General features: G+C 42.3%; 1 protein-coding gene across 1 annotated transcript in view; it reads left to right on the top strand.

Annotated features, from left to right (window-relative positions):
* The window catches only part of KIF26B (kinesin family member 26B), a 510,788-nt gene that overhangs the window by 433,853 nt on the left and 52,558 nt on the right, over nt 1-24,377 (top strand). The window contains exon 10 of the mRNA XM_055582070.1: nt 8,070-8,229. Within this exon, the coding sequence (XP_055438045.1) occupies nt 8,070-8,229 (160 nt within the window). The remainder of the gene's footprint in view (nt 1-8,069; nt 8,230-24,377) is intronic.

The raw sequence follows: 24,377 nt of genomic DNA, 5'->3' as shown, positions 1-24,377 counted from the left end.
AGTAATCTCAGTTTGCAAGCAACTACTACCCAGGGTTAAGAATGACACTAGGTCTCTGATTTGTTCATTCACTTTATGCCTCCAGGGGAAGAAGTGTGGAGGCTGAGTGGAGGCTGGACTGGCTGTGTGTGCAATTGTGTACAGCACACAGGCCTCCATCTGTGTGTGTGCACATGAACCAGTGGACGAGGACTCGGACACTCCCTGCCTGCACTCATCTGCTTACAAGTCTCATCAGACTATGCCCTTAATCTTGGTTTCCTTTTGACCACCAGCCGCTCTTTCCTGTATGTCTTGGAATGGCTTGAATAAGCTGATGTTCTATCCAGAGCTATGCGGTCCATAGGACTCTAGAGATCTGTTATTTGGGTGGTGAGTGTGGGAAAAAGGGATCTGGGAAATGTTGCTTTTAAGAGAGGCAGACCTGGGCCTCTGCTGTCCATCATTGCAAAGCCCTGTGAAGCAAGGATGGCCACACATGAGGGCCACTGCAGGCTCTCACGTTCTCCTTGGTCAACAGTGAAATGACAGTTCCATGTTTTGAGATTTTTATAATATGATTTTTAAAATCTTGGGCCAGGAGACAATTTTCCAAACTCTGCAGTCTGGGACTCCTACAGTGATGCCTCTTGGCCTCCCCACCACCTCCTCCAGGGCAGCTGTTTCCAATCTTCTTTGGGAGCCTGAGGCCCCTGCTCTATCTCTTTCAGTGGATAACTAGCCTCCTGTTTAAGGAGAAGAACAAATCAGTCTGGCTATGGCCTCAGCTTCTCTCCTTTTAGCATCCAAACCTCCTTGTCCATGTACCTCGCTTTCCCCCACTCCTTTCCCATAGACCTGCTCCTTCCCATCTCTTTGTTCTTCATCCTGTCCCCTTCTGCCTCTTCTGTGACCTCACCAATTGGGAACCCCATCAATCATCTTTTTGTGCTTTTATTTTCAATCTCTTCTACCACTAGAGTCAGGGCTGCCTCCTCTTGGAAGGAAAGGAAGGGAAGGAACAATAACATTGATTAAAAAAAAAAAAAACAACTTGTCTGGGGACTTCCCTCATGGTCCAGTGGCAATCTGCCTTGTAATTCAGGGAACTCGGGTTCAAACTCTGGTTGGGGAACTAAGATTCCAGGGTTAAGAAAGCAGCAACTAAGCCCATGAGCCTCAACTGCTGAGTCCGTATGCCACACCTAGAGAGTCCATAAACTACAACAAAAGATCTCGCGTGACCCAGTGAAGATCCAAGTGCCTCACCTAAGACCCAGTGTAGCCAAATAAATAAATAAGTATTTTTTAAAAGCCTTGTCTGAACCCCACTTCTCCCTTGAGCTGCCTCTCCATAAGCCTTTCAGATTCTCCCCTCTGGAATATCTTTCTCCTTTAAGTCCCATAGCGTTTCGGGGGATGTTAAGCCACTGCCTTATATCTCAGTCATTCTGGGCTTGTCTCAGCCCCCTCAGACAGACTACAAGCTCCCTGAGGACAGTCTCCTATCGCCTGGCACATTGTCCTCCGCAGCCCAGTAAGGTGCCTGCACATTAATTCTTATGTGTCACGCCAGATGGCATGTGTGCTGTATATTAAACAGTGAGTGAATTTCTTCCTTACCTCATTTAGCTGATTCATAGAGAGGCGATGGTAGTGGTGGTTTAGTTGTTGAGTTGTGTCTGACTGTGATCCCTTGGACTGCAGCCCGCCAGACTCCTCTATCCATGGGATTCTCCAGGCAAGAATATTGGATTGGGTTGCCATGCCCTCCTTCAGGGAATCTTCCCAACCCAGGGATCAAATTCTGGTCTCCTGCATTGCAGGCAGTCTCCTGCGTTGCAGACAGATTCTTTACCCATTGAGCCACCAGGGAAATTTTCAGAAAGACCATCCTCTTACCCTTTGTGGAAGCAGGTGATGTGAGTCCAGAGAAGCCATCTCATGCAACACAGTCAGACAGAATTGATCAGTTAACTGAGAAAGTTAAGTTAAAAAGGAAAATCATATTAAAGGATACATTCATGTCATAAACATTTTCAACTTAAAACATACAATTATGTGTTTATTCATTTGTCTTCTGATACAGGGCCATGGTTTTCTCTTTGAGATGAGTTTTCAACTTTAGATTCTGACTTTTATAAACCACACTCAATATTAATAATAGTCTGGCTTTTGCTTTCAGTTTCTTCTGAATGATTCAAGGACTTAAGAGACACTTGTGCAGCTAACTGGGTATAGACTTTTTCTAGATTCTTGACATTTTTTCCACACTGTAATTTCTCATTCACACCAAAGTCAGTATCTTTTTTCAAAAACTAACTCATTTTAATCACACCTTTCCAAAGCATTGATTTCAGTGGTTTAGAAACATTAACTCTTTACATAAACATATTTTATTGATTTACATAATATTTTCTTATTTTTATTTAAAATATTAAGTACAAGTGGCATAGTTAGGTTTAGGAGGAAACCCAGCTGACCTGTTGATAAGTGTACAGTTCATGGTTTTGGAGCAGAAGTGCAAAGACAAGCTAAGGAACAGTCACCACACATCACAAGCCTGCAGTGTGCTGTGGGCATCAGACATTGTGCCTGACACAGCTGATGGAGGGCCTGGGTTCACCTGGTCAGGTGGCAAGGCCATTGTTCCAAAAGTGTGCTGCACAAGAGATTCACCTGTGTAGCCTTCCAGTGAATCCCGATGCCCATGCCATACTCCAGACTGGTTAAATTAGAAAGCCTGGGAGTAGGAGCCAGGCGTCCATATTTTGTAAATACCCCAGGGTGATTCTGATGTGCAGCCAAGTTTGGGAACCACTAAGTTATGGGAAAGTGAGTTAAAAAAGTATAACTGTAAAAGTTAGCTCTGGATTTTCATCTTAGATTGAGTTTTAATTTTCTATGAGACCTTGAGTGATTTGTTTAACATCTGTGAACCTCAGTTTCCCAATTCTTGCCCTACAGGATTATTGTAGGCATTAAATATTTTGGGGAGAATTTAGCATATCCTGGCTCCATGAACATGAGTTGGAAGAATCACTCGGGAGTGGGGTTAATTAGTATATTGCTTCCTGTGGGAGAATAAGGCACGTGGGTAATTTCAATGGTCAAAGTCTAGACTTGAAATATACGTATTCAAATATAAACAGTCTCAAAGCAGACTGGGTTATGTTCCTAAATCTTGCAGCTCAGACCTCAAAAATCTGAAAAGTCCACAAAGAACCTGCTTCTTACCTGCTATTAATTATCACCTATTGTTCATTGATTCTAGAACTACTTTCTCTCCAACCATGGGAATTCTTGGTAATAGCCGATGGCCTGTGCTCACTCACCGTGTACCATTCCGGATTCAGTACTGTGTGTGAAGTTCAGAATTCTGTGACTACTGAAACTCCGGTGGTTATAGAGCAAAGTTGATTTTACATTGTTTAAAATATGACTCTCATTTTGAGTCATGCAGGTATAATTACAGGTATTTTATAATATTATTCTTTAGCACAGTCTAAACTATGCTTTTGTTCTCTGTGTTCTATTTTACTACATGTACATTACGAATTTTATTCCATTACATCAAATGGACTATTAGAGTCTGAAAGTCCAAATTGGTCCCTGTCTTTGCCCTTTAATCTGCAGAGCGCATGAAATATCTGAGCTTCTTCTGTCTATATAATTAGATTGCAAAACAGATGATATTTTGCTTCAAAAATAACTGTTTCCCTTGCACGCTGCCAGTGGCTTGATCCTGCATAATACAAAATAGGATTAAAGAAAAGTAATGTATTATATCTGTCCTATTAAGGATTTTTACTGGAGATAGTTAGAGATAAACAAAATATAACATCCTTAATGTGGAAAGCTTTTTGCCACTGGAGAACCTGAATTGAAATTTTATGTTTTCTGTAAACCTTCATCACCTTTGTTGTTAGTGCTAGATGTAAAGTTGAGATGGGATGAGCAGAGACAAGGCTGGGGTCAGGACAGTGGTTCCTGGATGTTTTCCTTGCTCTCCTGCATCAGACTTCTCTCATTTTTTCAAGTCTTTATTAATTTTTCTCAGGTATGTTTTGTAATTTTCAGTGCATGTATCTTTTGTCAGATTTATCTGTAAGTATTTAATATTTTTACAGTTACTGTAAAAGTTATTTTTAAATTTCAATTTCCAGTTGTTTGGCACTTCAGTTTAAAAATACAATTATCTCAATCCATGAACCTAGTATTCCATAACTTACTAAACTCAATTATTAGTTCTAGTTGCTTTTTTTGTGGCGTCTGTTAGGTTTTCTACATAATCATGTAATCTTTCAAGAAAGACAGTTTAACTTATTTCTTTCCAATCTGGATACATTTTCTTTTTCTTGCCTGTTACTCTGGCTGCTACTGCGGCTGCTAAGTCACTTCAGTTGTGTCCGACTCTGTGCGACCCCATAGATGGCAGCCCACCAGGCTCCTCCATCCCTGGGATTCTCCAGGCAAGAACACTGGAGTGGGTTGCCATTTCCTTCTCCAATGCATGAAAGTGAAAAGTGAAAGTGAAGTCTCTCAGTCGTGTCCAACTCTTAGCGACCCCATGGACTGCAGCCTACCAGGCTCCCTCCATCCATGGGATTTTCCAGGCAAGAGCACTGGAGTGGGGTGCCACTGCCTTCTCCGGTTACTCTGGCTAGAACCTCCCATATAATGTTGAATACAAAGAGTGAACATCCTTGTCTTGTTTTTGATCTTGGAAAGTTTAGTCTTTTACTATTAAGAATACTATTATCTGCAGGTTTTTCCTAGACACTTTTTATCAAACTGAGATTATCACCTTTAATTTATATTTTGCCAGCCATTTTTATCAGTAATGGATTTTGGAGTTTCTTAAATGCTTTGTCTGCATCTATTGAGACTCTTTCTTTTTAGTCTGCTAATATGGTGAATTATAATGATAGATGAATTTTTTGTTAACCAACCCTGCATTCCTTGGATTGATTCATTTATTAAGTCATTAATTAATTTATTCATGGTATAAAAATCCTTTTAATATGTTCCTAGCTATAATTTTCTAGTATGACTCACTAGTATTTTGTTTAGAACTTTTGCCTGTTTGTTCATGAGGGATAATTGGGCTTCATCTTTTCCCTTGGAATATCTTTGTTTTTGCTATCAGGGTAATCCTGGTCTCAAAGAATTAATTGGGATGTAGTCTCTCCTATCTGGGGCTTCCCGGGTGGCACTAGTGGTAAAGAATGCTCCTGCCAATGCAGGAGACGTAAGAGACACGGGTTCGATCCCTGGGTCAGGCAGATCCCCTGGAGGAGGAAATGATAACCTACTCCAGTATCCTTGCCTAGAGAAAACCAAGGACAGAGGATCTTGGCGGGCTACAATCCATGAGATCGCAAAGTATTGGACACAACTGAAGTGATTTAGCATGCACACACTCTCCTATTTAATTTTCAGGAAGAATTTGTGAAAACTGATATTATTTCTTCCTTTAAAATTTGGTAGAATTCACCAGTGTGGTTAAGTACACTGCTTTCTCCGTAGAAAGGTTGTTAACTACAGATTCTATTTCTTTAATGGATGTAGGTTAGTCACATTATCTATTACTTCTTGAGTGAGCTCTGGTACTTTGTATCTATCAAGAAATGTGTTCATTCTTCCAAGTTGCACTAACTTACCAGCATCACGTTTCTTTATTATCCTTTTTTTATTTGTAGAAACTGTAGTGAGGCTGCTACCTCTTTTGTTCCTGACATGGGAAATTTGTGTCTTCGCTCTTTGCTGATCAGTCATGCTAGAGAAATATGAATTTTATTGATCTTAAAGAATCCACTTTAGGCGGTATTGATTTTTCTCTATTGTTCTTTAAATTTTATATTTCCTTGATTTCTGATTTTGTGTTAATTATTTCCTTTCTGTGAGTTAGTCTTTAATTTGCTCATCTTTTTCTAGTTTATTAAAGTGGAAGCTGAAGTAACTGACTGGAGACCTCTGCTGTTTTCTGATATAGGCATTTAATGGGGTAAATTCCTTCTAACAATAGAAGTGTCTTACTAATTTGGATATGTTGTTTTTCATTTTCATTCACTTAAAAACACTTTCTAATTTCCATTTTGGTTTCTTCTTTGACCCTAAGTTATTTGGAGCTGTGTTGTTGAGCTTCAAAATATTTAGGGATTTTCCAGGTATCTTTCTGGATTGACTTCGAATTTAAACTCTAGTGTGTCAGAGCATAGTTGGAATGATGTGAAGCCTTTAAAATTTACTTAGACTTGTTTCATGTACCAGAATATGGTCTATCTTGGTAAATATTTTGTGTGCAGTTCAAAAGAAAGTGTATTCTGCTGTTGTTGGGTTGAATGTTCTATACATGTCAGGTAGAATGAATTGATAGTTGTTCAAATCTTCTATATCCTTACTGGTTTTCTGTCTACTTTTCTGTTATATCAGTTATTGAGAAAGGGGTATTTGAAATCTCCAACTGTAAGTCTGGAGTTTTCTGTTCATTATTGCAGTTCTATCAGATTTTACCTCATATGTTTCAACTTCCATTATTAAAGCATAAACATTTTTGATTGTTCGGACCTCCTGATGAATTTTATCCTTTATCATTATAAAATGTCTCTCTTTCCCTCTAGTAATATTTTTGTCTTAAGTCTCTTTTGTTTGATACTGTTGTAACTACCTCAGCTTTCTTATGGCAACTATTTGTATTTGTATTTGTATTTGTATTTGTATTTGTATGGTATATCCTTTTCCATACTTAAATTTGCAACCTATTGGTTCTTTATATTTGAAGTGCACTGCCCATAAGCAGCATGTAGAAGAGTCTTGCTTTTTATCAAATCCAACAATATCGAGTTTTAATAAGGATATTCAGACTACTTCATTTAATGAGATAATTCATATGGTGTGGCCCAAAGTATTATTTTTCTGTATGGTTTCTATTCAACCCATGTGTTCTTTGTTCTCCTTTTTATTTTATTGGCTTTCTTTTGAACTTACTGAGCATTTTATATGACTCCACTTAATATTCTTTGCTGGCTTTTTAGCTCTAAATCTCTGTTATGTAGTTGATTGCTGTAGGGTTTATTGTATACATCTTTAAGTTATCACAGTCTACTTTTAAGTGATATTATACCACTTCATGTCTAGAATAAGAGCCTTACAGTATTTTCATTTCTCCACTCCTAAACTTTGTGCTATTGTTGTCAAACATTTTAAGTTTGTGTGTGCTATACCCACATATTACATTGTTGTTATTTTTGCTTTAGCAGTCAATTAACTTTAAAGGAGGTTTAAATAAGAGAAAAACATAAATTTATTCACATGGTTGTCATTTCCAAAACTCTTCATTCTTTTGTGTATATCCTTTGTGATGCATTCTTAAAGCTTTTTTAAGTCTGAAAAAGTCTTTATTTTCCTTTTATCTGAGAATGATACTCTGGTTGGGTGTATAACTGTAGGTTGGAAGTTTTCAGTACTTTAAGAATGTTACTCCATTACACAATGGAGTATTATTTCTGAGAAACATCATTTTATCATTGTTCCTTTATTTGTAACATAATTTTCCCCTTCTGGCTATTTTCAAGATTTTTCTCATCATTACTGGTTTTAACCCATTTGATTATTATTTGAGTTATTAACCTGATTCCTGGCTAAGCTTTAGGTCACTGGTCTCTATAACACTCAACCAAAGCAGATAATCACTTATGGGCTATTCATGTTTTAATATGATCAATTTCAGTATTCTGTTACACAAAGGCAGAAATTTCTGTAGGCACAAATCTTATTCTCTTTTAATAGAAATTTACCTTCTCTGTTAAATCTCATCTAATTCAACCAAAAGGAATTGTTCCCTTATTTATAGTAGGAATGTCTGTAGGTTTCAGAAGGCCAGTGGTGTGTGATGGATGGAATCTAAGAGGACTGTGCTATCTGTTACCACTGCATGATTTGGCTGGGGTCTTGTGCTAGATCATGAGCTTCAACCTTTTACTTCCTCTTTCTCCCCCTCAGATTTCCCACAGAGCCACATGAAGGACACATGAGGGTTTGCCAGACTTAACCAGTCCTTTCTTCTCTTGTCTTCTCTCCTGCGGCAGTGTCTGGAGGCCGTAGCCGCCTGCACCTCATCGATCTTGGCAGCTGTGTGAAAGCTCTTAGCAAGAATCGGGAAGGAGGCTCAGGGCTGTGCCTCTCACTGTCTGCCCTGGGCAATGTCATCCTGGCTCTCGTCAATGGCAGCAAGCACATCCCATACAAGTAAGTGACTCTTCTACGCGAAGCATGGGATGCAGTAAACATGGTGCCAGGGCTAGGTGAGGGTTTCTCAGTCTAGTGATGTCTGGGGAGAGTCGTACTGCAGAGGTATGGACCACACTGTCCGTTCAGTGCCGGAAACTGGCCTTTGCTGGCAATTATGTAATGCATGATCTGCCAAATTCAAAAGATGTGGAAATACATAAATTGGCCCCAATCCTAACATTAGGCTGCTCAAGTCAGAAATAATAGGAAGTTACCTCAGTTGACGGCTTTAATAACAATTGCCATTGGTAGATTATAGTTGAGGCTTCCCTAGTGGCACTAGTGATAAAGAATTTGCCTGCCATGCAGGGGCTTCTGGAGATGTGGGTTCGATCCCTGGGTCAGGAAGATCCACTGGAGGAGGGCATGGCAACCCACTCCAGTATTCTTGCCTGGAGAATCCCATAGACAGAGGAGCCTGGGGCTAAGGTCCATAGGATCACAGAGTTGGACACAACAGAAATGACTTAGCATGCATGCACTCACATTTTTGCCACCATTGTACGAATGCTTTATAGAGATAAGAGCAAGGATCCTAAGATTGAATTACCATTCCCTTAGGAGTAGAGCTGCCATATCTAACCAATAAAAATATGGGATGCCCAGTTAAATTTTAATTTCAGATAAAAACCAAATATTTTCAGTGTAAGTATATCCCCAGTATTGCATAAGCTATAGAGGCACCCTGTATTTTATCTGGCAATCCTATTTAGGAGAACTGAAAAGCTTGGGGAATTACCACCCACTATCCCATGCAAATGTTTGTTTCACTTCCAAGATCCTTTTCCTCTTTTCGGTTATGCTCCAGAAAGATGAAATTAGAACAGCTCCTATGTCTGGAATAGCCAAAAACTTGCCATATCATCTTTGGCCATGAATGACCCAGCCCTGGAGCCACCCCTCACCACCATCGCTCCAGTTTAGCTTTTCCATTGGACAATGTGGTGATGGGATGAGGGGAACTCTCTAATGTTTCAGGCTCTGCCAAGATCCAGCTGCACTTTTCACTAGTTATCTGAACATTCACATCTCATGAACTGAGGGCTATAGCTATATATCTTATTTACACAACCAGGATAAAAGGCAATAACCAATAATGATAATGTGGTTGAGCCTATACCCACCTATTGAAATGGAAATAATACGTACCTTACAGAGTTGCCATGAGGATTAAGCAAATATACGGTACATGGAATCATTTTTTAATCTGTAGGACTTGACAAAATAAAAGTTTCTGTTGTGTAGGTAAGTCAGGCAGTTTTTTCTACAATAACTGAGATTCAGTACGAGTTCTGGAGTTGTGCTTTGCCTCTACCATAAGTTGATGCCAACACTGTGATTTTGTTCTCTGCCAGGAAGCCTGTTACTAGCCTACTTTGGAGTTTAAATAGAGGTTATAAGCCAGTCTGTCTCAGTTCTTGAAATTTGGAATTCTAGGGTATACCCAGAAGTGGCTTTTCCAGCCCTTGTGTGATTCTTTTCTATGAGGAAGAAAAAAATTCAATTTGAAGGTTTATGAAGTTCCATTCAGCATCATTTCTGCAGCTGAATAAAGTCAACTTGTGAATACAAGAAAGAGAGGAAGGAAGGGAGGGAGGGAGGAAGGAAAGAGAGAAGAGAAGGAATAAAAAATAAAGGTCTGGAGAGGTACTGTCAAGGTTGAAGATCTCAGAAAGAAAAGAGTTATCAGCCCTTGTTGGCTTCCCTGTCCATAAAAAGGGAAATGTGTATTAGTATGATAACTTGACAGATCATGATGTAGACAAAATTCAAAATACCACCTTATGAGGTCACTGATTATATATTTTGCTTGTATATTTATATCTTATATATATATATATATATATCTCACATTGTTTCTGTGGAGCAACATGCTTTTATGGATTTCAATAAATATTTGTTGAATTGATGGTGGGGGGATGGATAAAAGTAAGCATATGAAATTACTTTTACTTTAGATAAAGTAACTTCCTTTTGGTTCAAGTTGGGTTTTACTATCAACATTAAAAATTGTTTTTGTTCATAGTTCAAGGTCTCTTGTTAAATTAAACCTACCATACACCAGTTAGCCACAATGACCAGCTACCTGCTCACTTGCGAGGGCTGACAAAATGTGGAAACTCCACTCACCGTTCTCTGCAGACATCTGCCTGCTTCAGCTCCCTTCTTTCCCTTCTGGCTCTGAGGGAGTGATGATTAAAGACACTCCATGTCTGAAGTAGACTTTGTTGTTCAGTCGCTAAGTTGTGTCCGACTCTTTGCGACACCATGGACTGCAGCACGCCAGTTTTCCCTGTCCTTCACCATCGCCTGTAGTTTGCTCAAATTCATATCCACTGAGTCAGTGATGCCATCCAACCATCTCACTCTCTGTTGAAGTAGGCTTATGCTGCTGCTGCTGCTGCTAAGTCGCTTCAGTCATGTCCGACTCTGTGCGACCCCATAGACAGCAGCCCACCAGGCTCTCCCATCCCTGGGATTCTCCAGGCAAGAACACTGGAGTGGGTTGCCATTTCCTTCTCCAATGTGTAAAAGTGAAAAGTGAAAGTGAAGCCGCTCAGTTGCGTCCGGCTCTTAGCACCCCCATGGACTGCAGCCCACCAGGCTCCTCTGCCCATGGGACCCTCCAGGCAAGAGTACTGGAGTGGGGTGCCATATAAATATGGTGTCGACATAAGACACAGGCATAGAGTTGTCCCCCACCATAAGGATCCTCCTGGGGATTTTGCAGAGCTGCCCACTGCTTGGTGTCAGAAAATATGGTGGCCTGACCACCCAGCCAGCTCTGTCCTCCCCAAACCTTCACTGGCAGTACACTTGTATAGCCAGTTGTATCATCCCTCAGTCCCTAATGCCCATCGTTATGTGTAAGCCTTTGAAGATCGTTGCTGTAATATTGTTTCAGATTCTCAGCCACAGCAGATAGTCAATATTTGGTTCTGAGAATGCATTTGCAAAGTGATTAATCAACGACAAGCTACCCTCTTTCAAGGTGCAGGAAGATAAGGCCAAGATTTACTCAAATCACCCAGCCAGTTGGTGGCGGGATCAAATCGCATCACATTTTACAGCCTCAGAGATCTTGGCAGTTCCTTACCGATCCACTCGCCCAGCCTCATCAAGCTCTGTAATATATTAGCTGCCTTTGCTCTGCACAGCATGAGGTCTTCAGCACAGCAGGGTGGCCCAGATTTCTTTTATCAATTCAGTACGTGCTCCAAACCCCCATCACACGGCATTTTGTTAGCATACTAAACACCTTTCCCATGTCAAACCCTGTCTCCGCAGTAAGTTCCTGAGATAGGTTTTGTACGCTTGCAGTTTTCCTCTTATTCTTGTTCACTTAAAGGAAAAAAAAAAAGGAAAACCAGACTCCACTCTCATGACCCTCCCCCTACGCCCTCCAAAACACACAAAAAAACCCACTTCATTTGTCACCCTGGACACTTCTGTGCTTGGAACTCATATCACTTGTGTTTGCTTCTGGGAAATTAACTGGAATGTGCACAGAAGGGATAAAGCCTGTCCTCGTTTCTCTTCATCATCGTGCCAGACAGACTCTCTGTCATATGAGCAAGCCCGAAAGCAAGTTTGGATTCATTACCCATCCCAGGCGCTCCCATGGGCACCCTAGGTGTGCCCTGAATGGTTTTTGACTTTGCAAATGATATTGCCTTTATAAGTGATAAATGCAAGCACAGAATAGTTTCCCAGCCACAGCCGTGACATAGCTCAGGCTCGCTGGGCAATCCAAGTTCCATCAATCAATCCCAAGTGGTGACACCATTCAGAAAAGCACCTGGGGACAGGAAGGAGACCACCAAAGGCTCCAGCCCCCTTGTCAGACAGGCTACACAGAACTCCCTAAGTTTGGGGAACCTCTTGTCTCGGGGAAGCTGTCATAGTCCTGAGCTTTTTGACAGTGCATTTTGCCTGTTTCCTTCCATTGCTCAGCCATTTGCTGTTCCTCATCATAGCCTTCCCCTTGGATAGATGAGAAAAAATGTATAATGGCATCAAAACGAATTCCCATGCCAGGAACCAGCATGGCAGGCACACATCACTAGAACTGGTACCAAGAAGGGCCACCACAAGGATCTCTCAGTGTGTACTTGGCTTTGGCTAAAGTCCTGTTACGTCCCAGCTGATCTGCAAGACCAGTCTCTCCAAAGACTTGGAAATTCTAACCACCACCCAGTTCTCTCAAAATAGAATTTTTGGTACCTTCTAGATGTCTGGTAAGGGGAAGCATACCCTTCACACAGTGATACTTAAAGTCTGAAACATTTTTCCTTCATTTATAACTGTGACTCCATTTGGAGAAATATAATGACTTCAATAGGTCAGTCTGTTTGATTATTTGCCAACAATATGCTGTCCTCTATTTCTAAACAACAGAGATGTTATAATGTCCTGGCTTCCACAGAACAAGAGGTCATGGAAAGTCATTGTGTGACCCTCTAGTGCTGTGTCTGTCTAAGAGCCTCTTCCCAAGTCAACATGAAGCATGGTTCTGCATGAACAGCCCCATGATGGAACTGGTGCTCTGTGCTCTTCTTTTATGGGTTTGGTCTGTGGTTCAGACCAAGACCTAATCCTTGTGTGTTAGAATCCATCACAGACACTCTCTGGGGCTCAGGCATCTGACTCTCTGGTGCCCTTCTTCTCTCTGGGGATGAAAGGTGGAGCCCAAGGCCGTCTGCTGTCATGAGCTTCAGTGGCAAGCAAATACCGCTGCGGGTCCACTTTGTGCGCATGCGTGCTGAGTCGCTTCAGGCACGTCCGACTCTGTGACTCCATGGACTGTAGCCCATCAGGCTACTCTGTCCACGGAGATTCTCCAAGCAAGAATACTGGAGTGGATTGTCATGCCCTCCTCCAGGGGATCTTCCCGACCCAGGGGCTGAACCTGCATCTCTTATGTCTCCTCATTGGCAGGCGGGTTCTTTACCACTAGCTCCATCTGGGAAGCCCCAGGGGCCACTTTAGACGAGATTATTCTACAGAAGTTAGGGATGCTCATCATCAGGGTCTGGATGATGTGAAAGAAAGGGAGTCTTTCTCCTCCTAAAGCCCTACAGAGGAGTCAGGAACCAAGGTCACATTCAAGAGAATGTGGAGAAATTGTGGAGAAATGACATTTTATAAATAAAGGCAACTTTTTCAAAATGTGAATACCTCATCCATGCTGGAACCCATAGGCAGGATCTCTGGAAGTACCCCAAGATTTCATCAGGCCTTCATAAGAGTCACATCTCTGAAGAAGGTGGACATTCCTTTGCCTTGTCTTGAGAAATAATTTTCTCCCGGTAGCCAGATAGATGTTGGGTTTGTCTTTGCTTTCTCAGAACTGGAAATCCACACAGTGTCTGGGAAGCTAGAGAAAGGAGCTCATGACTGATATGAACCACAATACTCAGTTTCCCTGATTCACACAGGAGGTAAAAGATTTGTTCCTTGGGACCCAGATGCATATTATTGACAAAGGGAAATTAAATAGATATTTTCCAGGAAAAATGCAAAGGGATATTAATTCTCCAGATTTAGTTAAGATAGCATATAATGGAGAGAAACTCTGAGGAAGAATCTTTGTGTGCGTGTGGTATAAGACACACACATATGCATATTTAGCAACCTTTAAATGTACCTTAATGCTGTATTATCTCTTCCTGATTTACAGAGAGAACATCAATTTAAAACTATTTTCACAAACGCCAGATACCAGTTTATAGCATTCCCTGTTTAGAAGTAAAATAACCAAAGTCTCAGGTTGCCAAGCAACTGCAGCAATGATGATTCTTAGTGTTGCTGCTTCAGAATATCCATTTTTATACATTTTAATGACTGTTAGGATGCAGAGAAAGTGAGTTCAGAAAATCAGTGGTACATGGATCTTTTGTATGAAATTCTAGCATCTTACTTCCTTTCATTCTTCCCGCCGACCTCCGTTACTACCTGGCCAGTAGTATCTTCACATTTAATTTTGAAAATTCTCAGAGATCGATATTATTTTCTTAAGAGTTGGGGCATCACCTACCAGTAAATGAATTCTACCAGGATTATCACAGAACCATACAGGTCACTCAGGGAGAAATGAGGCTGCCTGGGACTCAGTTGGGATCACAAGCCATGGGTTCAAACAGTGGTCTTTCTGTCACTGTCTAACACATAAACTATAAACACATAAAGCTATAGGGACTTCCCTATAGCTCAGATGGTAAAGAATCTGCCTGCGATGCAGGAGACCCGGGTTTGATCCCTGGGTCAGGAAGATCCCCTGGAGAAGGAAGCGACAACCAGTCCAGTATTCTTGCCTGGAGAATCCCACGGACAGAGGAGCCTGGTGGGCTACATGGGGTCACAAAGCATCAGACGTGACTGAGTGACTAACACACACACAGCACATAAACTCTGTGTGTCATCCTTTCAGGCCCCAGGAGGACTGCTTTCTGTCCCCTCACAGAACCTCACTGAATTGGGAGCAGACTGTTAGGCCCCCAACTCAATCCTGATCCTTGGCAGCAAAGCCATAGTATATAGTTTTCTTGGTCCCTCTCAGATAATGAGCCTACAGTTTGAGGACTGAGCAGAAATCAGGAGGCTTCTTCATTTCTCTTTTGGTTTTTCAAGAGGTTCTCTTTGATGTTCAATTTCTGAGACTACTAATCAGACCCTTTTCTCTCTGTATTCCAAACCAGTTGGTGAATAGATACAAGAGTATGATTAGGGGCTTCCCTGGTGGCTCAGTGGTAAAGAACTGACCTGCCAGTGCAGGAGACATGGGCTCGATCCCCAGTCCGGGAAGATCCCATATGCCTCCGGGGAGCTAAGCCCACACACCACAACTATTGAGCCTGTGCTGTAGAGCCCGGAAGACACAACTACTGAGCCCACACTCCCTAGAGCCTGTGCTTCAGAACAAGAGAAGCCACCACAGTGGGAAGCCTGCACGCTACAGCTAGAGAGTAGCTCCCGCTAACCGAAACTAGAGAAAAGTCTACACAGCAGCGAAGACCCAGTGCAGTCAAAGATAAATAAATAAATAAAATTACGTAAAAAATCGTATGATTGGGAATTGAATTCTCCATCTGCTGAATCCTAGCAGAGTGGAAGGAGATCTCCTGTCGCTCCACAGACTTAGACCCCAGGACTCAGGAAGGGGCAGAAAGAGGGTCAACAGAGCAGTCCCTTTCCCAGACAGCCACATGGCTCAAGTGGAGGGATGTGTGACCTGCAGAGGAGCAGACAGACAGACAGCATTGGGCTGCATGTGCCCATGACCATATTTAACAGCCTCACCAGTCAGGCCTTTTTCCTCCTGTTGTTCATTCATGAAGTCATGTCCCACTCTTTGCAACCCCATGAATGGCAGCACACCGGGCTTCCCTGTCCTTCACTATCTCCTGGAGTTTGCTCAAACTCATGTTCATTGATTCAGTGATGCCATCCAACCATCTCATCCTCTGTTGCCCCCTTCTCCTCCTGCCTTCAATCTTTCCCAGCACCACAGTCTTTTCCAATGAGTCGGCTCTTCCTATCAGGTGATGCTTTGACTATATGGACCTTTGTCAGCAAAGTGATGTCTCTGCTTCTTAATACACCGTCTAGATTTGCCACAGCTTTTATTCCAAGGAGCAAGTATCTTTTAATTTCGGAGCTGCAGTCACCATCCACAGTGATTTTGAAGCCCAAGAAAAGAAAGTCTGTCACTGTTTCCATTGTTTCCCCGTCTATTTGCCATGAAATGATGGGACCAGATGCCATGATCTTAGTTTTTGAATGTTGAGTTTTTTTTTTTTAATCAAAATCATTGTTTTTATTGAAATATAGTTGATTCACAATGTTGTGTTAAAGCCAGCTTTCTCACTCTTCTCTTTCACCTTTATCAAGAGGCTTTTAGCTTCTCTTCAGTTTTTGCCATTAGGGTGGTGTACTCTACATATCTGAAATTATTGATATTTCTCCCAACAATCTTGATTCCAGCTCAGCATTTCACATGAAATAGAAGTTAAATAAGCAGAGTGACAATATACAGCCTTGACATACTCCTTTCTCAATTTTGAATCAGTCCATTGTTCCATATCCATTTCTAACTGTTGCTTCTTGGCCTGCATACAGGTTTCTCAGGAGGCATGTATGGTGGTCTGGTATTCCCATCTCTTCCAGAATTTTCCATTTTGTTGTGATCCACACAGTAAAAGGCTTTAGTGTAGTTGATGAAGCAGAGTAGGTGTTTTTCTGGAGCTCCCTTGCTTTTTCTATGATCCAGTGGATGTTGGCAATTTGATTTCTGATTCCTCTGCCTTTTCTAAATGCAGCTTGTATATCTGTATATTCAACATGTACTGTTGAAGCCTAGCTTGAAGGATTTTGAGCATTACCTTGCTAGCATTTGAAATGAGTGCAATTTTATGGTACTTTGAACATTCTTTGGCATTGCCCTTTTTGTATTGGAATGAAAACTGATCTTTTCTTCCTGTGGCAATTTCTGAGTTTTCCAAATTTGCTGGCGTATTGAGTGTAGCACTTTAACAGCACCATCTTTTAGGATTTGAAATAGCTCAGCTGAAACCACTAGCTTTGTTTTTAGTAATGGTTCCTAAGGCCCACTTTGTTTTTAGTAATGCTTCCTAATGACTTACCACTCTAGTATGTCTGGCTCTAGATGAGAGACCATACCATCATGGTTATCCAGGTCATTAAGACCTTTTTTGTACAGTTCTTCTCTGTATTCTTGCAATCTCTTCTTAATCTCTTCTGCTTCTGTTAGGTCCTTGCTGTTTCTGTACTTTATCATGCCCATCTTTGCATGACGAAGTAAATAAAAGGACAAAAAGTAGAGTGGGAACTTTGTTTTCATTTTTTTCCAAGGACTTACAGATTCCTAGGGGTTTCCCTGGTACTTCAGCTGGTAAAGAACCCGCCTGCAATGCAGGAGACTCCTGCTGGATTCCTGGGTCAGGAAGATCTCCTGTTGAAGGTATAGGCTACCCACTCCAGTATTCTTGGGCTTCCCTGGTGGCTCAGATAGTAAAGAATCCACCTGCAATGTGGGAGACCTGGGTTTGATCCCTGAGTTGGGAAGATCCCCTGGAGGAGGGCATGCTTGGAGTATTCTTACTTGGAGAATCCCATGGACAGAGCAGCCTGGTGGGCTGTAGACCATGGGGTCCCAAAGAGTCATACACAACTGAGTGACTAAGCACAGCACAGCGCAGCTGTGAAATTCCTAATCATGGACTTGCTGAGTCCTAGGGAAAAGGAGGAAGTTGCTTCCAGTACTTGTTTCCTGGATTTCCACTCCAATCCAGGTGGTTGGCGTGTGCAAGCGTGAGCCGTGGCTGAGGGGCGTTCCACGGTGTGAGTGTAATGACAACAGGTCATAGTCATCCTTCGCTGTGCATCAAGAACTGCACTAAAGGCTTGCTGAGGACTTAATTCTCCCGACAGCCTCCTAGCATAGGTACTGCTATGGTCATACTGGTGTTACAGATGGGGAAACTGCAACCAGAGGAGTAAGTGGCTTGTTCTCATCTACAGGACTGGTAGGTGACAGAGCTACTCCACTGCCTCTGGTATATCACCTCTTCCTGACACAGTGTCCAGAATGGCATGGTGCTCAATCAGTACTTGTTGAAATAAGGCCAGACAATGGATCAAATGTATCTACAAAGCTTGAATACGTGCAGCTGGTTGTAAGTGAAAATGTGAGTCCCGGGCAGGGCACCAGCTGTGGCTAACTGTCCATTCAGGGTCATCTCCTGGCCTCACCTTTTCCACGATGTGGCAGCGAGGAAAGTAAAATAAGAAAGATGAGGATGGGAAACAATCCCCCCTCCCCGAATCTCAATCCAGTGGCCGGGCTGAATCAGAAATGCCACGTGAGACTGTTCGAGTGAGCAAGGGAGAGAACCCTGTGCAGGGTTGGTGAGCAGAACTCGGGCTGACCTTGTTAAATGGCTCTCAGGGGAACTCAACCATCCTGATGCCATATTCTGGGCACACCACCAGCAGATGAACTCAGCAAATCTCAGCTATTTCACAGTCTTCTACTGTTTCTTAATTTCTGTAATCTTTCTTGTGTAAGAGCCTGGAAGTTCCTACAGCCATTTCTTGTACCCTGAAGAGCTTCAGGATGCTCCAATGCTCTCTGAGGACCCCCAGACAGCCCTCCTGCCTGGCTGGGTCCCCCTGCATGAAAAGTGTCACCTCTCCCATTCTGGAGACTGCAGAGGGGCACAGCCTCCCAATAAGACAGTTTCCAGCCCTCTTCCCCCTTGGCAGCAGCTTCTGTGGGTGCATTAAGACACTCCTGAGTGAACAGATTCATGTCAGAAGAGAGAGATCATCACCCAGTCTGGGTCTGGAAGTTGTGCTGAGCACAAGAAAGGTAAGGTGGGGAGAGGCAAGACGTGAGAACGATGGCAGGGCTGAGGATGACGGGGCATGCGGTGATGAGCTTCCTCCAACACCTGGCTAATAATCGCAGTTTGGGGCATTCTACAGTTGGTAGATGAGACTGTCATCTATCAATGGGAATTTGTGAAGTTTCTTCAGGTTCTACTCCCAGAGAAGTATGTGAAACCAGATACCTGTGGTTTCCAAAAGAGAAGGATTGTGTGACATGGGCTCAGGAGGTGATGCTGAGTTGAGACAAGGGAGATGTGGGTCCTCATGCCAGGCCCACTGCCCACCTCTAGACACTCAGGCTCTCTTCCTGAAGTTTCTTTTTTCCTTTTAATGTTATTTATTTTGAGGGGGTGCACCCCATAGCATGCAGGATCTTAGTTCCCTGACCAGAGATTAAACCCTTGCCCCCTGCTTTGGAAACTCAAAGTCTTAACCACTGGACTGCCTGGGAAGTCCCTCTTCCTGCGCTTTTCTTCTCCACCAGCTAACTCAGAATGACCATTTGCCTCTATCTCAGAAATGTGATAGAGTCCTTTGAGACAATGTTCCTGATGGCTCTTTAAAGAAACACGTTTCAAAGGTAAAAATGGGAGTTTGCATATATTTCAGAACGTTAAAACCCAGACTGATCTGGCAGTATTGTATCTTTGTATCTGTTTCTTGATTTTAAAAGTATGCATCCCTTTTGGCCAAGTGGATTATAATTACCTTTTGTTAAAATGGAAGCTTCATGCATTTTTCAGCAGGAGTTTGTGTGCCTGATGTATCGGGTTGCTGCCAGATACAGACATTTAATTTAAGAGACTCCAACCTGGAGTACTCTGCACAAAGAGAGAAATAACAGATTCTCTAAGGAGTGAATGACTCCACCTGCCGCCTGCCTCAGAGGGACCACCGCAGAGAGGGGGCAGTAGGTGAGCAGAGGGTGCTGCACCCCCACTGTGTCTGTCTGGCCATCCAAATCGTTAAAGACAAATTTTTCCCATAATATGGCCTTTGAATACAAGCCATAGCCTTCTGGGGCTCAGCCAGAGACATGTTCCAACCCTGAAGCAAAATCTGAATGTGTTAGATTTCATGAGACAAGGATTTTTCTTTCAAAGAGATTTTTAAGGCTGACCTTGATGATACAAATTTCACCTTACACTTTATATCCCAAGTGATACACCAAGTTTAACTCCATTATTCATGGAGCATGGTGCTATTCTGATAAGCAAGGTGAACTCTGGCCCAAAGCCCCCCTACTGAGGGAGGAGTTTAAGTGCCTGATTTTGTTACAAGTCTGATGGAGGCTACCAAACATGTTGTCATTGTCGTTTAGTAACTAAGACGTGTCTGACTGTTTTGCTACCCCCAGACCAAAGCCTGCCAGGCTCCTCCATCTGGGATTTTTCCAGACAAGAATACTAGAGTGGGTAGGTAGCCATTTCCTCTTCCAGGAGGTCTCCCCAAACCAGGGATCACACCCAAGTCTCCTGCATTGGCAGGCAGGTTCTTTATCACTGAGCCACAAGGGAAGCCCATAACAAACATACACAAGAAATAATTTGAGCAATATGTGGCAGAATATCTGTAAGTTCTTTTTTGCATCAAGTCATTATCTTTTAGTCAGCCATTCACTATTAAAAAATACTTACTGGACCCCTACAATACTCAAGACACTGGAAATATGATAGAGAAACATAGATGATTTCCGCTCCTTGGACAATTTACAGTATAGGGGAGATAGAGACATAAACAGCAAGTCTCACACTTGGTAATGTGTAAACACCAGTGCTTAACCGCCAGTGAGGAAAGTTACTCAAGTAAGGCCAAGGGAATCAGAAAATCTGCAGTAAAGGCTGTCTGGGCAGATCTTTCCTCATGTGCTCCCACTCGTTCTCCATTCTCACTCATCTGTTTTGCAAAGTTTCCCACTGTCCATCCATAAATGCCTGAGCCGTTCACAGCTGTTCTGTCTTTTGCTAGAATGATGTTGACATAGCCTGACACAAATCATGATAAACTAGTGGGCCAAAGGCAAGACTCCGAGTCCACAGCTAATTGCTATCTTTAATGATAACTAATCATCATATCACAAGTTATGTTGCTGTTAGAAGAAAACAGCCCAAGGGGGAGGGCTTTAGGTTAGTTTGGGGCCAATGCACAGAGAGCCCAAGGTGCCCTCAGGTACGCGCAGGGCTCTGTGACTATTCAAGGATGGCTTGATTTAGGCACCATTAGACGTGAGGAGGGATGGAGCATACAAATGAGTTGGGGCCTAATTCATTTAAAAACTGTCTTGAACATTAATAGAGCTTCAATCAGAGTATCCAACCATAAATTCTCACCTGTTTCACAACTGGTTCAGGCTCAATTGAGCATTAATAGATTTTTTTTGTCCATGCAAATGAGGTGATAATTCATTTCATGTGTAATTGAACAAATTTCAGTTATATTCATGGAGCAGTTAAGTTGTACCAAATTGTCTAATGTATCTAGTAATTTTTTTAAATAAAAATATAGCTGAAGTTTTCTTTTGATATAATAAAGAAAGAACTCAAGAAACAGAGGTTATGGTACATATGTTACTGCTTTGAAGAATAGTAGACTTGAAGAGACTTTACGATATTCCTTTGGGGCAGCAACCACAATTGCTGTTTATTTCTGTTTTTCCTTACTGTTCTTTAGGTACTGTAAGGAGTACCTTAGCAGTGAAATCAGTAAAAATTTTGGGAGTTTCTAGGTTTGGCTAACAGAGAAGGCAATGGCACCCCACTCCAGTACTCTTGCCTGGAAAATCCCATGGATGGAGGAGCCTGGTAGGCTGCAGTCCATGGGGTCGCTGGGAGTCGGACACGACTGAGCAACTTCACTTTCACTTTTCACTCTCATGCATTGGAGAAGGAAATGGCAACCCACTCCAGTGTTCTTGCCTGGAGAATCCCAGGGACGGGGGAGCCTGGTGGGCTGCCATCTATGGGGTCGCACAGAGTCGGATATGACTGAAGTGACTTAGCAGCAGCAGGTTTGGCTAAAAGGAAGTATTATCAGGGTCCAGTTTATAAGCATGCATTTCCCAATTCTGTGTCCCAATGTGCCAATAGAGAGTATTAAACATGTCTGTCCTAAAAGTTCTGTGTGAGCTCTTTCCTTCAAACCATTTATCTCATGTCTCCCATGAACCTTGCCTTCCGTAAGCATAAAATCCTACACTGAGGACTAACTGTAATTGCTTGTATTGAGAGGATGTTTATGTATGTAGTTTCTCAAACAGATTCCAGGGGAGGCCCTAAGGGCATGTGATATATCCACTGTTTTCTTCTGAGAATTCTTTTTGGTGAAGGGAGAAAAGGTTTTAGTTTTATCTACGTCCACACAGGGCTTCTCAGGTGATTCGTTGGTAAAGAATCCACCTGCCAATGGAGGAGATGCAAGTTTAATCCCTGTGTCAGGAAAGATCGGCTGGAGTAGGAAATGGCAACCCAGTCCAGTATTCTTGCCTGGGAAGTCCCAGGAGAGAGGAGCCTAGTGGACTACAGTCTGTGGGGTCACAAAAGAGTCGGACACGACCTAACGACTAAACAACAACCCCCCACACAGCTGCCAGAATGTGCTTTTAAAATGTAATCCTGATGTTACCCACCTCTTTAAATCCTTCAATGGCTTCTTGTTGGCTACAGGTTCATACAGCCTATGAAGCTCTTTATAATTTGGACCAGGCTCACCTTTCTGATCATAGAAACTGTACACAATCTCTTAAAGCCCCCATGCCCTCTCCCACCCACATGCTTTGTAGATGCTGTTTCTTCTGCTTACAATAACCTGTCTATTCATTCATTCAGTGAATAGTTCCCAGGAACTACATTGTTTAGTTTCCTCTGTTTTTGAACTTTACATAACATAGAATCATGCTCTCCCTGGTCCTTCTGTTACTTACTTATTTCAATCAGTATTTCGTTTTTGATACCCATATTGATGTGTGTAGCTATAGTCTATTCATTTTCATTAATGTATGATTTTTCATTGTGAGAGGATATCAAGAGTTTTTGATCTCCTGTTGATGGATTTCTAAGCAGTTTAACAAAATAGCCAAATTTTGTCTAATTCATTTCTGCCTCTGAAGAGGTCTTCTCCTCCTTTAATTCTTTAATGTGGTAAATTACATAAATCAACCTCCTAATATTAAAAAATGTTGCATTCCTTCCTGTGTACCCTTCAAGGCTTATCTCAAATACTATATTGTCTTTGAATCCTTCTCTGTTCTTCTTTCCTCCCTCCCAATTCTTTGGTCCAGAAAAGTGCTTTCCCTCCCCTAACCCTCTGTGGCATTCTGTAGTATTTCATTGTGGGCACTGATATTACATTTTAATTATTTCTTTATAAACATATCTCTCCTATCACATGAGCTCATCAAGATGGCAAACTTTTTCTCCAGATTCCTTATTATTTTTGCACTAATTTAAATTAAACCAACCTGCTCTAAACCCTACCTCTTGGTAACATATGAATCAGACATCTGCCTTCAACTTTGGACAGCCTGTCTCATTACCTGGAGGATCCTTTGGGCCCCCAGACTTGCACTGTGGCCGTCAGAGCCCCATTCTCAGCTAGGACAAAGTAGTGATGCCGGCCATTTAGAATGTGGAGAAGGAATGAAGCTATGGCCCTAGTTTCTGAATCAGATATATGGCAAAAATATATTCATTTTGTGGTTAGTCAGTCGTGTCTGACTCTTTGTGACCCCATGGACTGTAGCCCTCCAGGCTCCTCTGTCCATGGGGATTCTCCAGGCAAGGATACTGAAGTGGGTTGCCATGCCCTCCTCCAGGGGATCTTCCCAACCCAGGGATTGAACCCAGGTCTGCATTGCAGGCGGATTCTTTACCAGCTGAGCTACCAGGGAAGCCAGTATTCATTCTACTAGGTTATTTTGACAATTCATCAAGCATCTACAGTGTATTAAGTGATATTCTATGCATTGAGGCTGTACACTGTTTATGATAGTACATCAGTTAAAGTGTGCATGCTAATTCGCTTCAGTCATGCCCGACCCTGCAATTCTATGGACTGTAGCCTGCCAGGCTGCTCTGTCCATGGGATTCTCTAGGTAAGAATGCTGGAGTGGGTTGCCATGCCCTCCTCCAGGGGGTCTTCTTGACCCAGGGATTGAACCCATGTCTCTTGCATCTTCTGCGTTGGCATGTGGGTTCTTTACCACTAGTGCCACTAAAAACCATATTATAAAATACATTTAAGAAAGAGCTAAGAAGTTCCAGTAAGTTGTCTGAATATGCCTTGTCTGTCATAGATTCTTATTTACTGCCAAAACTCTCCAAATGTCTAGAATTTGGCAGAAACAAATATATCATATAGTTCATCTAAGAGGTTTAGTTACCCAAACTACATCTTTGTAATAGTCATTTATTGCGTGGCTTTGAAGTTGGTGCCCTAAGGATTTAGTATAGAGAAGTTCCAGGAATGCCTTAGAAACCTAAGGAAGAACTCCCATTGAGACTCGTTAATGTCCTCAGTTTGGGGAATAGCAGCCCATCTTTCGGAGAAGGCAATGGCACCCCACTCCAGTACTCTTGCCTGGAAAATCCCATGGACGGAGGAGCCTGGTGGGCTGCAGTCCATGGGGTCGTGAAGAGTCGGGCACGACTGAGCGACTTCACTTTCACTTTTCACTTTCATGCATTGGAGAAGGAAATGGC

This window comes from Bubalus kerabau, chromosome 5 (assembly GCF_029407905.1).
Source record: "Bubalus kerabau isolate K-KA32 ecotype Philippines breed swamp buffalo chromosome 5, PCC_UOA_SB_1v2, whole genome shotgun sequence".
Taxonomy (NCBI): Eukaryota; Metazoa; Chordata; class Mammalia; order Artiodactyla; family Bovidae; genus Bubalus; species Bubalus kerabau.
Note: the sequence above shows the minus strand (reverse complement) of the source record. Positions and strands in the feature narration are given on the sequence as shown.